The following is a 15429-nucleotide window of genomic DNA, read 5'->3' as shown; positions in this document are numbered from 1 at the left end:
ATGGCAGGGACACCTCCCACTGTCCCAGGCTGCTCCAAGCCTCGGTGTCCAGCCTGGCCTGGGACACTGCCAGGGATCCAGGGGCAGCCACAGCCACAGGCTTGATCTTTTACTCCATTGCTGGTTCCCATGTGTGGATGGCTCATCCCTGGAGTTTGGGGGTGCCCTTTGCTATCAGAACCTGTGGGACCCTGGCAGATGCTTCCCCTTATGGATTGATGGGAAACCACAACATCTGAACTGAAATGGGTGCTCAGGCACCCCAGGGACAGCTGGGGTACAGCAGGGAGCTGTCACAACCTTTCCCTTAGCTGCTGGTGGTTAAACAATGGATTTCCCTGTTAGCAGGCAGTGCACTGGGGTCTGGCTGCAGCCCCTCTCCGAGGAATGGGGCTGCTCCAGGTGTGCAGGGGAAGGGAATGTCATAAATCACATCCCCAATGGTGCTTTTCTGATCCTCATTCTAGGAAAAATATTGTAAACCATGTGGAATATTTCATAAGCACAGTTCCTCCACAGAGGCTGCAAACTGGCTGTGCTTTTTATTGTCTTTTATTTTTGATAATACTCCAAAGTGTCTTGTAACTGGATCCAGAGTGTGGGGAGAAATTCTTTGGGATTTGGCATCAAATGAGCCCATTGGATGTCCCCTCTCAGGATGCAGAAGTGCTGTCTGAGCTTGTCTCTAGTTGTGGCAGTTATTGCTGCATTGTTTTATTCCATAAACTGCAATGGAAGCCCCTGCGTGGGAAACTGGGAGTGCTGGGAATCTCCTCTTGCATCTGAAAGTGTCCTGGGAAAAAAGTCCCAATGAGGCTCTGTGCAGGATGGGTGAGTTCTTCCTGCTCTCTGGGACAGGGACAGCACCCAGGGAGCGGCTGGAGCGGGGCCAGGGCAGGCTCAGGCTGGAGAGCAGGGAAAGGCTCTTCCCCAGAGGGTGCTGGGCACTGCCCAGGCTCCCCAGGGAATGGGCACGGCCCCGAGGCTGCTCCAGGAGCTCCAGGAGCGTTTGGACAGCGCTGCCAGGGGTGCCCAGGCTGGGATTGTTGGGGTGTCTGGGCAGGGCCAGGGGCTGGAATGGATGATCCTGTGGGTCCCTTCCAGCTCAGGACATTCCATGGCTCTGTGTGTCCCTATGCCACGGGCACATCTGGCACTTCGGAGCACAAGCAGAGCTCCTCACTGCTCCACAGACCCTCCCCGTGGCCAAACCACCCAAATCCACCCCAATCCACCCCAATCCACCTTTTCTCTCCCAAGAAGGGATGAACTCTCTTTGCTTTCCCAAGCCCAGGAATCCTTGCCCTGCTCTGGTTTATGTTCCCCTCTGAGTTCTGCTTGCCTGGAGTCTCTCCAGGCACACCTTGGTGGGTGCAGGTGCTGGGGGTCCTTCTGAAACCCCTAAAGATCTCACTGCTCACATTCATTTTTGAAATCTGATAAAATCCAGGATTAATTCAGTAGATTTTTTTCTTCCTGTATTGCACTTTTTCATTTTTAATGGCTTAGTGCTGTAAATACTGATGCAAAGGTGTGCCCTCACATTAGTGGGTATATTTTCCTGATACTCAAAAAGTGGCCTGCAAATGAATGGCTGCTTTTGCCAACATGCATTTGCTGAGGGAAAAGTTCCCTGATTTATTCATTTATTCAAAATACAGGCAGTCCTGCAAAAGGTAAAGCCTTAAGCATATACCAGTGTCTTGAAACGTGAAGTTGTTGTGAGAGTGAGGATAATTTTACTGCCAAGAGAATCAAATGTGTGACCTTTAATTAAAATATTATTTTGAATGTTTTTAATTAAAATATGAATTTGTCTCTTGCTGGTTCACACACACATAACACCGCCCCTCACATTTATATTAAATTAAATCGAATTAAACTAAAGTAAATGAAATTAAACTCCATTTTTTCACACTATAAAATCATTCATCCTACATAAAACATGATGGTTCACTCTGGAACCTATTAAAAAAAAAAAAAATAAATAAGCTTTTCGTAGACTGGGGCATTAAAACAATATGTTCAGTATCTTTCTCTGCCTTTCCATGAGAAAATCAAATTCCATCAGAATTTAAGTCAAATTTGAAATTCATCCCATTGTGCTGCCAGCTGAGAACACGTCTGGGACTTGGGGCTGGAATCCACAGACCTGGAGGCTCTTAGAAATTACCTTCCATGGGACTTTTTTTACAACAGGGCACAAAAAAGGTGTCAATAATGTGGTTTTCCACAGCCTTAAAAATATTGGAATATTTCTTGAGAAACTCCTGCTATCAAGCAAAACAATCAGCTGGAGGTGTAGAGCTGCTGGAGGATGGAGTGAGAGAACTCCCTGGCAATTTCAGAACTTAAACTTCAAGTTCACAATTATTATTTTTTTAAAGTCTCACCAGCATAAAGCTGTTAAATATTTATCATCCTGTAATAAAAGAGTAAACCATTTAAATAAAATAAACCATTACGAGGCAATTAAGGTGTAATAACTCAAACCTGCAGAAAAGCTCTAATTGTAATTGCAAAATATTAAGGGTGAGAGAAAGACACAGAATAAATTAAGGTCACGTCTCTGCCCCATCCACTCACACACTCACAGTTTCCATCCAAAAGATTTATTATGAAATGTTTTTCCATTTTTCGTGGTACGCAAACAGGCTCTGGCTTCCCTAGGCTTAAAGACCTCGATTTCACAATAAATCATTAATCTTTAACAAAGCTGATGAAGCCTGGGGGAGATTAGTTTAAATAAGCCCAGTTAATTATCAAAGGTCATAAATTGAAGCAGTTATGAGGGTTTTTTTAATTAACTAATGAGCTGGTATTTAACTGCCAGTTGTGTTCTGGTCCAGTTATTGATTCCTCCAAGTCAATCAAAGTCCAACAATTGTACTGATGCAGATGGAAATGAAAGCAGCTTTTTGTATTCTCCCGCTGGGAAATGCTCTCCCTAGGACAGTCCCAGCACCCCCAGCCTGGGCACCCCTGGCAGCGCTGTCCAAACACTCCTGGAGCTCCGGCAGGTTTGGGAATGTGCCCATTCCCTGGGGAGCCTGGGCAGTGCCCAGCACCCTCTGGGGGAAGAACCTTTCCCAATATCCAGCCTGACCCTGCCCTGGCAAATCCCTGAGGAGTGACAGAGACCAATGTCACAGGTCAGGGGCTACAGAAAGCAATTAAGCATTTCCACGTTTGTGTTGGATTTCCTGCCACTGAAACAGTGAAGAACACTGGGAATTGTGTTATAGCATTGCTTTTTACACCCAAAACCAGAGCTTAGGCGTGGCTTTACTCACAATAAAGCACATTTTTCATTTTTAAAACCTGTTATCCCTCTAACAGCTCTGATTGCACCTAACACAACAGTTTGGCTTTGGACCAGCTGCAGGGTGGTAAAATAAGGTACCATTGTAACAAAAAATGGGATTCATAGCTTTAACTTCAGACCTGGTCCTAGGGATGGGCTGGTGCTGAGCTTGTGCTGGGAGGGGGCTCCAGAGAACTGGAAAAGAGCATCAGCACTGTGGAGGGTGAAATGGAAAGGTGCTGGAAGTCTCGTGGGCAGTGCCCAGGCTGCTGCTGGCTCTGCTGGGAGCTGGAACAGGAGCTGGGCTCCTGCCTGGGTGTGGATGGATTTCTCTGGGAGGCAGAGCCTCTCCTCTCCTCTCCTGGCTGCAGGCACAGACTGAAATCACTGCTCTGTTCTTTTGCTGAGCTCTCCGTGGTCTCTGGGGATAAAAGTTTGGGCTTTGCTACTGAGAGGCTGAGCCTGGAGCATGCCTGGGTCAGTGGCTCTAATCCCTCCCGCTGCAGGCTGCTCCCTCGGGTAATCCCTTCCCAAATTAATCGAGTTTGCTCCTCACAGGAGCTGGGGTTTATTTCAGGAGCTCCGAGGAGGAGCAGCGTGAGCACAGCCAGGCTGGGGAGGTGCAGATCCACACTGGATTTCCGAAGGAATCCGCCCTCAGTTTGCCCCTTTGCTCGTGCAAACAGGGGCTGATGAATCGCTGCCTTCCTAATCACTTACAAGGAGATTTGCTGGGCAAATAATTACAAGTGATTGGCCTCTAGTAAACTAAAAGTCAGGGTTTATTTACTTGCTTGTTTTTACCTGCCTGTATCCTCTCATAGCTCCTTCCAGCTCATATTTTTCCGAAGCCTTGGATGTCAGGAAGCCGCGGCTGTGGGTCCTGCCCTCCTCGAACACGTCTGTAATTCTCAGTCCCGCTGTCCCCGCTGTCCTCCCCTGCCTATGAATTTACTGTTGTTTTGACAATTTTATGTGCAAACATATTTAAATCCCTCTGACCTCAGCCTCCTGAGCTGATTGAATTTTGCTTTAACTTTGGTCTGGCAATTTCCATTCCCATGTTTTTATGCAGAATGCCAGGGTTTCAGCTTGTGATAAAACCGAGACAAAACCAGATTTGGGTCCATGCTGAATTTCTCTGCTGCACCTCTGTGAGCAGAGGGGCTTGCATTTCTCTCAGGGTACCTTATTCCTTCACTATATGGTTTAGTGGACGTGGTGGTGTTTAATTTGGACTTGATGATCTCAGAGGTCTCTCCCAGCCTTAATGATTCTGTGATCTCTGGGGTCAGGGAGTGCCTTCCCTCAGGTTTGTGGTGGTTCCCTCTCCGAGCTGCGTTCTGGCTTTCCCAGGCATGGCCTTTTTGCAGCCAATGCCTTTTGTTCCCTGTAATTTGCCTCCTTGTGCTGGGGAGCCTTTCATGGGATGGTTTCTCATTTCAATAAGAGGTTTTCTCTGCCAGCTCTGTTCTGCCTGGGATCAGAAAGGAATTTCTAGATACAATCTCTGTGCTTTCGGCAGAAGGCAGCTCTAAATGTCCTTGACATTTAACCTCACCTCCTTGGCCCAGCTGTCTTTAGTGCTTATGTTCTCCAGAGGTTTCCCTTTTGAGGATTAGAGCTGCAGCTACAAATCTGTGGGGTTTATTCTCCCACTTCATTTAAACCCACTCAGCTGCTGACTGTCTGAGGCTGGGTTATTTCCAGCATTAGATCTGGCTCACCACCCCCAACCAAAACCGATTTTAAGGAGAACATTAGGCTTTACTTCTTCCCCTGGCAGCATGCTAGAGATTGCTGCACACGCATTTCCCCTTCCCCAGCCCAGCAGAGCTGGGCTGCCACACCAGCGCCTGTCACAGCATTTCCCACAGCTCTAGTTTGGATATGAGGAAAGAGTCCTCCACTGACAAGTTCAGACCAGGAAGTCAATCAGGGGGTTGGGGCATTGGTGTATTTAGACCTGGGCAGAAATCCCCAGTTTTCCGTGTTTATTTGGCAGCCAGGGATGCTGTGCCAGTATCCCTATGCCCAGAACATTCCTGGTTTCACATTTTTGAGCCCAGCCTGGCTTAAAGCTCCACTTTAAACTAACGAGCTGGGTTTGTCTGTCCTGCCTCCCCAGAGGAGGTGGCTCTGCAGGGCACACGGGGTCCTGCACACACAGCACCAGCTCTGGCACGGGCACACCAGGAGCTGCTGGGCACTCGCTGCTCTTCCTCTGCCTTGGGAAACAAAGCTCCGAAGTTCTGCTCAAGGAGAATTCCCCTCTGCAGCCACAGAAATGGCACAGAAAGTCATGGCTTTCCATTAGACTTGCAGATTTTTTTTTCCACAAGCACCCTTGGAAATCTGAGCAGTCCTGATACTGTAGGATTGGGGTCCCAGGAAAGTGTGGTACAGATAGTGCCACTCTCCCCCCACATCCCTGCTTCCCAGTGTTCCTAAGGAGTCATTAATAAATTTTAATTTGAATGAACCAGCCTAGCGTGCTTCTACAAAACCAGCTGGTTTTGTTTTCTCTCTATAGACCTGAACATTTTCATGAATAAAGATTTGCAAAGAATTTTAGAACTTGAAACTAGAAATAGATCCGTCTCTCCAATGCCTTGATCTAATAATGTATTTAAAAATGAGATTTTTTGCAAGAATAATACATGAAATCACCACTTTCGCTTCCATCCTCGATGCTGCCAGGAATCTGTGACTTTATGCTACCTTAAGCACCTATAATGAAGTCTAGATCCCATGTTTCCCAAGGAGACACGATCCCAGCACAATCCCTGCTGGTTTGGGTAGGGTATTTTGCTTTTTAATGAATATTGTACTGATTGAGTGTGTTAATTTGCCTGATTGTTGGGAAGAATGGTGCTCATCTGCAGAAAGAGGAGCTTTTCCTTTCCTAGGAAGCCACAGTCACGAGGATTGACTCCTAAATTCCCAAGGAAAAGATGCTGTTAACTTCAGGCAGCCATAAAAATAACTTTTGTCATCATTGCACAACACATTTGAGCCAGGCTGATATTTACCCATGAGGAGCAGAATTGCTCAGAATATGAAGGTTTGGGAAAAATTTAAGAGCACTAAATCAAATTGTTGTCACACTTTTAAAACAGCCATTAAAATACAAAATTGAGGGATTCCTGATAGGTTTTTGTTTTCTCTGAGTCTCTTGTTTGACCCCAATTCCTGTTTCTCCTGCTGAAGCCAGGGTTGCTCCGTGCAGGAGCACGCCCTCCTTTCCCAGGGGAACGTTTTGGTGGGGGGGCATTTGCTGTGGTGAGTTTCCCTTTTCCCTCGTGTGGAGCTCCCACAGCTCCTCTTGGCTGGGGACAATCCCTGATGTCCCCTGCAGCAGCCCCGACCCCAGCAGGGCTCCAGGTGTCAGCCAGGCCCTCCCTGTGCCCCTGCCCCGAGGAAGCAGATTTGGGGTTTTCAGCAGAGTGATCCAAACCCCACCAATGCATCGTCGTGGCTCTTTCCCCCTTTCCCAATCCACACCAATGTCACAAAGTCCACAATTGATTAAAACTTAGGCACCACTGAAATCAGTTTGGTGTCTCACATATTTCTGTATTTCTGGGTCACTTTGCTTTCTCTCTGTTAAATATTCTGGGAAAAAGCCTTGTTTGTGCCTCAGCCAGCTGAGCAGAGACCTTTGAGTACAGAGCCTCCAGAGGATCCTCCCCATCCTTCCTCTTCCTCACTGGAGCCAGCTGCACATCCCTGGGATGCTCCTGCATGGAGAGCAGCCTCATCCCCACCTCTCCCTTCCCAGTGCCCCAGCTGCCGTGGGGGGAAGTGATGTGGGATAGCTGGGATGGACCTGCCTGTCCTCAGCACTCCCCACTGCTCCTGCTTCTGCACAGGGGTAGGAAACCTCAGTACCTGAAACCCCTTTTATGCTGAAGGTGTCACCAACTCCGTGGATTTTAATGTCAATTAAAAGTGTAACACAGCTCAAATTCCATTTTACTTTAAAAACGTGGTTTGGGTTCACCAGCACCCACGGTGTGCTTGTCAAGGCATTGAATAATTGGTTTAGAGGTTGGAAACATTCATCTGCATTAGCAGAAGTTTAGCAGTTGGGTAAAGAAACTTCATAACTTTTTATTTGGGAAAATACTTGTCTGCTATTTCACTTGGACTCGTGTTTGCACAGTACTAACCTGAAAAGCAGTTGTAGGTGGAAAAAAACCCTCAAAAGTGGCCAGGAGCTGGTGTGTGCTCAGCCATTCCCTGCACATCCCTGCTTGTCAACTTGCTCCCATTTTTTTTCATTAGTTTCTTGTTATAGTCAAGATATGGTCAATGATCTTTTGAGCTTGGTAATTTTGTTAAACCTTTTTTATGAGGAGTATTGAATTGCTGCATTGAGATGGGAGCTTGCTTCCGTGCAAGATTAATTGGGACTGGTATTTCATTTTGCATAGCACTATTCAAAGCTAATAAAAAGGCCCAGAATAATGAATTCTAAAGTCAAATTATAATGAAAAGCCACAGGTGATTGTTTCATTAGGCTGGATGCAGGAGAACTGTGTCTTCTCTTAACTTTGCCTGTTTGTATTGGTTGCCTGGGGGAAGTAAACAACTTCCAAATGGGTTTGATGTTTCTGAGAAATGTTTTCTTCTGGAAAGACTTCAATAATTAAAAAGATGTGCCTTCTTAAAAGTTCACTGAAGCACAAAACTATTGCTTTAAAACATTCTTTGTTCAAAATTGTTACCTTGACTGATATTCATGGGAGGAAATTGCCTTCAATGAAGTGAACAAAGCCCTTCTCTTAGCCAGGTTTTAGTGCCTCCCTGGAGAAATGCTCGAGAGCTCCAGGGGCAAAAAGCTTGGCCCAGTGGGAGTGTGATGGTCCTGATGGTGTGCACAAAATGTAGGGAAGGAGCAGTGCTGGGGTGCAGCCCCAGGCACAGAGCTCTGGGCCCCGCAGCTCTGTCCGAGGCCTGGGAGGCCCAGCCCCACCTGAGATAAAACTGTGCTGTCTCTTGCATGACTGTTTGCTGTCTCATTCTGTACTTGTCTTCCATGTGTGATTAACTCCCAAATGTTCTCTTTTTTTTTTTCCTTTTCCCTTTTTGTAGAAATTATTGAGCCTACTACCTCTAGTCGTGTCTCAAGCCCAGGTCAGTATCCCCACACATCCCCGCAGGAGGGTCGGTGCCTGCAGGGCCTCATTGCCATCGGTGCCCGGGGCTGACCCGGGCAGCTGTGTTGTGGTAGTGCTGGACTGTCTCCTCCGTCTTTGTGCTTCCATTGGTGTGTCTTCCCTCCAGGCTTTGTGTCTTGTCCTCTTTCTCCCTGTTTTGAGCAGCCTCTCCCGCATCCCTGTCCCTGCCATGGGTCTCTCCCGGCTGTCCCGGTGGGGGTGCGCAGGGCACTGCTCCGCGTGGGCAAGTCCCTGCTCTGGAATCACCTCACCCTTTGAGTCTTTGCTGATGTTGTTGCAAATGTGGATGTTGGTTTGAGGATTTACAGATTTCTCGCTGTCTCATCACTGACTGATTGTGGGATGGAGCCAGGAGCTGTTGTGAGGTGTTTGTGGGAGCTGAGCGCCTCTCCTTCTGCCTGGCAGGTGTTAACAGGTCCTGAATGTTCGTGGTACATCCCCATTTTCTTGGGGATTTCCTGTTGCTGCTTCCCAGCAGGACACCCTCAGTGGAGCTGGTTATAGAAACATGGAATGGTTTGGATTGGGAGGGACCTCAAAGTTCATCTGGTGCCACCCCTGCCAAGGGCAGGGACACCTCCCACTGTCCCAGGCTGCTCCAACCTGGGCTTGGGCACTGCCAGGGATCCAGGGGCAGCCACAGCTTCTATGAGCACCCTGTGCCAGGGCCTCCCCACCCTCAAAGGGAAAAATTCCTTCCCAATATCCTGCCTGTGAGACAAAAACAAGCAGAGTTTTTCTCTGGCAAAATCTACACCAGATGTGTACTTTTATTTCCTAACTGAGATAAAAAGATTGGAAGGACTGTGCCAGCAAGCCACAGAAAGTGGGGTGATTAAACCAAGTGAGGCAGACAAAAGTGCAGATTAAACCAAGGGTTGCAGAAGGAAAACCAGGCACAGGTGGTTCCACCACCCTCAGACTTACAGGAGCAGCAAGGTTTAAATCTTCAGTGCTTTAATTAAAGAGCTTAGGGAGGCCAAGCCCCGGTGCCACTCGGGGGGCAGAGGTGCTGCCTCCCTGCCTTCCCCGGGCCCCAGGAAGCTTCCCAAAGCTCTCCATCTCCTTAGGGCAGAGACTGTGCTGTGCCAGAGCCACAGCAAACCCTCTGAGTGATGTCTGCAGGAGCAGCCTCCATCCAAACCCGCACATGGGGGGGTGGGGGGGGCTGGACTGCAAACAGCTGATAGTGCTTGCAATAAAAGTCCCTATCCTTGGGATTTTCCACAGTTGCCTTGGACTACCAAGGAGTTGAAAATAAGCTGGGGAATTATTTTTCGAGTTAACAGAAGCTGAGAAGAAGGAAAGAGTCACCGCTGTGTCGGTCGTGCAAAGTGGTGATAGGAGACCCTCACTCTGTGTGTTGTTTAACGCTGGGGTTTGTAATCCCTGAAAAAGTGCCCTCAGCCTGATCCTGTTCCAAGCTCTGTTCAGGGAAGGAGAGATAATGCTGGGTGGTTGCAGTTGGAATGGACTCCAGTAACATTTCTGGGTTTAATCTCCATCAGTGAGCGCTCCAACAGAGGCACAGTCATTCCTCACTTGCAAAAACTGCTGTTCAAGTAGCACAGCGTTGAGATGTGTTTGAATTCTTGTCTGCATAAATGTGCACCAAATGAGCAAAATTACGTGTATTTTTGGGAGCAGGATGGAGATAGGGGAATGGAAAGGCATAGAGCCCTTTAATAATGATCCCTCTCTTAATTCTGAAAGCACGGTGCTAAATAGAGAGGGCTTTTTCCAAACATGAAATTGAGAATATGAAAACCTCTGAACACAACAGAGGAAAAAATTGGGAATCATTAAAATTGCAATAGATATGAAACTACATGAGCAAATCCAGCTTTGAATTACCAAGGAAAGTACTCTGAGCTCAGTTTGCAGTTGAAAACCAACATCTGTTCTGCTGAAAGACAACAGAAAGGGGGAGGAGGGTTTAAAGACAGTTCTCAAAATGGTTGAAAATTTAGTATTGAGTCTTTTCTCCTGGAAATGAGCCCTGGTACCAGCAGTGACATTGCACTGAACTGTTCTGTTTGCCTTCCATAATTAAATAACACTGTGATAGTCCCTCTACTTGGCTAATTTTAGCCTGGTAAATAGCTGGATAGTGCCAGCGCTATTGTTACCAAGTTATTCAGCTGCAGAGGCAATGAAAAACTTCCCAGAGTTTCAGGAACTGAGTGCCTCATGTGCTGCAGCATCAGCAGGGAAGGCAGCAGGTTGGGGTGGGAAGTGGTGGCAGAAAGCCTGGGTTATTCGTCCGTAGCTGCTTATGACAGGAAAATTAGATTTATCATAAATCACAGAACAGTTTGGGCTGGAAGGCACCTTAAAATTATCTTGTTCCACCCCCTGCCATGAGCAGGGACATTTCTGGCTTTGTTTAAGGTCCTCCAGGAGGTTTTGGCCACAGAGTCCTTTGGGTCTGTCTGGCTGCCCCGCTTCCCTCATGCAGGAATACAAAACATGGATAATCTGTAGGAACTCATTTTATCCTCGTGTCTCACATCAGCCAGAAGACAGAGCATCAGCCTCCTTCCTGCTCAATCAAGGCTCTGCAGCTAATTAGCTAATTACCACCATCCTTTACCACTTCAGTGCAGCTTCAGGGGATGTTTTCCCTGGAGAAGGTTTTGCTGCTGGAAGGACACAGAGCCTTTGTAGGGTTTCAGTACTGAGCCAGAGGTTGTGAAAACACCCCAAAGCGAGTCAGTCTCTAACTGCAGGAGGGTGAGGGAGAGTTGGAGGCCAAGGCTCTCCCAGAAAGGATGGGAAACGACTGACGGGATGTTTGATGTTCCACCATCACTGCTTGAGTTTCCCAGGACCCTCCTTAAAGATCAAACACGGAAGTTGCTCTTTGTAGAAAGTGAGGAATCTGTAGCAATCCTGGAGAACTTTCAGGATCCCCCCCCAGTTCCCAACAACAGGGGACAAAGCATTTAAGACATTTTTAATGCATGCAAAGCAACGCCGTGTTTGAGAGCCCTGGTGACACATTTGTGCATTTCTCTGCTGGAGCCCTTTTCGGTACATTTGGGGATTTACTTTCCTCATTTGAAGCGACAGTGCTTCAAGCATGTGGAATTAGCTGCAAAAGTTACAAAATTGGGGCCACGGTTGGTATCTGTTTTGTCAGCCAGCGCCAGGAGCCGGAGCTCCTTACAAATCTTTCCTCCTTCAGCATAATTAGTTCACAGGTGGTGTCTTGAAAAGCCTTTGAAGATGTTGCTGAATTCTTAATGCTGACTAAACAAGTAACTGTGACAGGTCAGAGAGAATAATTGAGGAATCTTCTTTAATTAATGATTTCACATCTTATGAGGCACTTTTATAAAAATTGGAGCTGGAGAGAGAAGGACCTTAAGTTATTTAATTTTCTCAGGAACAAAAGCGTGTGTTTAAATGAGCACTTGGGCAGGTTGGACAACTCCTTGAACTTCAGTTGCTTCTCCCTGCTCTGCCTTTCTGCATATCTAACGCATTAATACGCCGCAATACCAAATAATACCTCATTTCAAGCAGGCTCTGTTTGTTTCATGGGAAACCTGCCAACCCCTCCAGTTTTTCTCCTCTTATGCAGTTGCAAATCCCATTTAAATCAATCAGTGAATGTGTGTAAGGAGAATCTGCAGGGCTGGACTCTGAATTCAGAATTTCCAGTGCTCTTTCTGGCCATTAGTTCTGTCTGTTTGTGAGGAAAGCACCACGTTCCTGCAGCTGGAGGGCTTTGCATGTGAGCAGGAGACATTGGTGCAGCAAACTCTGGAGCAGGGAAGAGCCCTGGCTCAAAAGACAGAGCCAGTTGTGCTTCATCAGCCAACACCCCACTGTTCTTCCTTTTCCCTGCCTGTGGAATTCCTTCCAAAACACTAAACGAGCATGAAAAGGTGATCCAGATTTCAGGTTAACAGGCCCTGGATCATTGCAAATTTAACTTCTAAATCCTGTTAGGAGCAGATGTTGTGTTTGTTCTAAGAGCTTTTAATGCTTGGTGGCCACTTTGGTGCCTCCCAAACACCCCACCTGGGAAGGAAGGCAGAGTGTCCCATCTCCATCAGCTGATGGTGAATCCCCCTCCAGCACTCAGTCCCAGATTACCAGAGGTTCTTCTGTCCCAGCTAACAGATATCAAACAGATAGAGGGTTACCAAGCCTTGCTGTGAGTAGTTTGGCCTCAAACAGGCGAGTATCTCTGAAGAGAAAATATCAATATATTAAACCTCCTTGTTAGTCAGCTGAAAGCTTTATGTTCAGAGCACATCGTGCGCATTGCTGCTGCATTTCAGAACCCAGGCAGGTGTGAAATTCCAGCGTGGCTCCCCGTGCCAGGAAAAGCTGGTTTCTGTATTCAGCCAGCTCCGTGCACCTGCACCGTTAATTCCATGTTTCTGTGGGAACCCGCGGCTGAGTGACACCAGCCCGGGAACACTGGGAATTATATCCCGTGGGAAATAGCTGCCTTTCCGTGCTGCAGTCACCTGCTGCTACAAACAGGTGAACTCTGTGTTTGTAAATCATCCCGTGAAGGCACATCCTCTGAGTGAATGTGTGGAATTAGGTAAACATTTCTGTTTAAGCTGAACGAGTGTCTCAGGGTGTGCTCAGTGACATTCAGCGTGTTCAGAGCCTGCATCATCATTCCAGCAGAATGTTTGAACACACTAAATCATATTATTCGCTGCTTGCTGAAGAGATGCATTATTTAATATCAAAAGAGCTGCTTTCTGTCAGCTGAAAAATAGGACTAGAACTAGGTCGTTTTTAGTCCATTGATTCCCACTCTCTTAAGCTGGCATGTAAAATAAAAAGAATGTTTTTTTCCTGATGCTGTATTGCCTACAAGCCTTCTGTCAGTGGGGATTTCAATATTAATGAGTTTTCCCACGAATATGAGAAGCCCACTTAGGAGAAGAAGCTGCTCTGAGAATCCTGAATACTTTACAATATCACACATTGATCACTTGGCTGGAATTTCACATTTTAACCAAGGAGTGCTTCTGAGAGCTGCCAGGAAAGCAGAGCAGGGCCAGGTGTGAAATGGCTTCTGGAGGCTGTGAGAAGGGTGGAGGATGTGGAAGGTGGAGAGACGCTCAACCTCCTGTTGTTGCTTTCTCCCACCCGCGCGTTTCCAATGCTGGGGATGAGCCACGGCTCCCAGGCTCCCTGGGCAGCCCCAGGTTCCTCCCTGTCTCTGAGGGAGAGATGGAAGTGCTCAGCCTCAAGGGATCAGTGTCCTTGGTGCTGGGGGTTTATCAGTATCCATATTAATTTTTGGTTTTTGTGGACGGGATCAGCATTTGTCAGGTGTGAGTGTGTTGTGGGTTGGAACTCCAGCATGGAAACCTTGGGAACATGGGGAGGGCTCATCCCAGTACAGCTCTAACTTCCCACAGTTAAAGGGGTTTAAAACACAGGTGTTCATAGAGTCATGGAATATCTTGAGTTGAAAGGGACCCATAGAGATCATCCATTCCAGCTCCTGTTCCTTCACAGACCCCCCAACACCCCCACCCTGGGCACCCCTGGCAGCGCTGCCCAAACGCTCCTGGAGCTCCTGGAGCAGCCTCGGGGCCGTGCCCATTCCCTGGGGAGCCTGGGCAGTGCCCAGCACCCTCTGGGGAAGAGCCTTTCCCTGCTCTCCAGCCTGAGCCTGCCCTGGCCCCGCTCCAGCTGTTCCCTTGTTCTTTATCCAACTTATTTACACCTTCCACGAGATTGAGACAAGTCCCAGTTCTGACTGAGAGAAGACAAGCAGGAGACTCCAGAATGTGATTCACCAGCAGGAAGAGAGCAGTCCATGTTTTTATTTATCACAGAAGGATATGTTTTAAGTGAAGGTTTGATCAGCCAGAACTGGCTGGCTACAGGAATTGTACAGGAATAAATATGCATATATCCATCTCGATGAGACGGGTGGCCATGTGCAGAGATTTAAAATGTATATAGAGCTGTGTATCCATAACCTCAGGGAGGGCCCAACTCTGCATGGAATATGGAGAAACCTACAGCTACAGCTGGCAGGGAAGGATCTGACAAACTTGGGTTGTTGATAGAGAGAAGGCTTGGGGGATTAGGGGGCTTGTCAGAAAAAGCCTGTTTGAAAACTCCATGAATATGTCAGTTTTAAAGAAATTCAAATAAAGGCCTGTTGAGTTTTGAGTGGAAAAAAATATATTGGCTTCCTTCCAGGCTCCCCATCTCATTCCAGGCAACACTTCTTCTTTTTTTGTCTTTTCCCCGTCTGATTTTCGCACCAAATGGAAATTTCAGTTCCATGCCAGCTGCATTTAGAGTATCTGTGCAACATGGACATTTTGATGGAGTTGCCAACAACATTTCCAGCCAGGGATGGAAAACAACATCCCAGGATGACACAGGATCAGCCATGTCCTTGCTCTGAACCTGATGTTTAAAAGCTGCATCGCTGCATCTTTTCCTTTCCCTCACTACAAACAGGTGCAAGGCCCAGACTACTGAGGTGGTTTTCAAGCTGGTTTTGGTCCTTCTTTAAGCTTTCCAGATGAGCTCTTAACATGTCACCAGGCAACCCATGAAAGGCTGAATGTCAGTTTTTCCAGGAATCTCTCTGGGTTAAAGAAAACAGCACCAAAATTTGTGGGTAAAAACGTGATGGTCAAGCCAGGCCTGCATCCTTCCAAGAGCGGGGTTGTAAGAGGTTTGAGCAGCAGCTCTGAACAATTAAGTAAATATTCCTTTGCCACTGGGTGTCATTGCTCTCTGGAGCAGCCCTGCCTTGGTTTTAGCTGGGTTTGTGCAGGACTCTGCAGCTGTTTGAGACAGAGCTCCGTCGGAACAGGAGCTGCTTGTGACGGCGCAAACGCCGCGGCGAGGGCGGTGCAGGAGTCCCTGAGGAGACTCAGACAGGTCTGGAGTGGGAGCAGACTGAGGTCATTGGCTGGAGGAGCTGGGAGTGAG

At 47.5% G+C, this 15429-nt stretch overlaps 1 protein-coding gene across 2 annotated transcripts in view; it reads left to right on the top strand.

Annotated features, from left to right (window-relative positions):
• NEGR1 (neuronal growth regulator 1) overlaps nucleotides 1–15429 on the top strand; it is a 188665-nt gene that overhangs the window by 157830 nt on the left and 15406 nt on the right. The window contains exon 7 of one of the 2 annotated variants that reach the window (XM_069022700.1): nucleotides 8402–8443. The exons of the other annotated variant lie outside the window; for it this stretch is intronic. Coding sequence (XP_068878801.1) covers nucleotides 8402–8443 — 42 coding nt within the window. The remainder of the gene's footprint in view (nucleotides 1–8401; nucleotides 8444–15429) is intronic. 2 annotated transcript variants of the gene reach the window in all.

The sequence above is a fragment of the Aphelocoma coerulescens genome, chromosome 8 (genome assembly GCF_041296385.1).
Source record: "Aphelocoma coerulescens isolate FSJ_1873_10779 chromosome 8, UR_Acoe_1.0, whole genome shotgun sequence".
Classification (NCBI taxonomy): Eukaryota; Metazoa; Chordata; class Aves; order Passeriformes; family Corvidae; genus Aphelocoma; species Aphelocoma coerulescens.
Note: the sequence above shows the minus strand (reverse complement) of the source record. Positions and strands in the feature narration are given on the sequence as shown.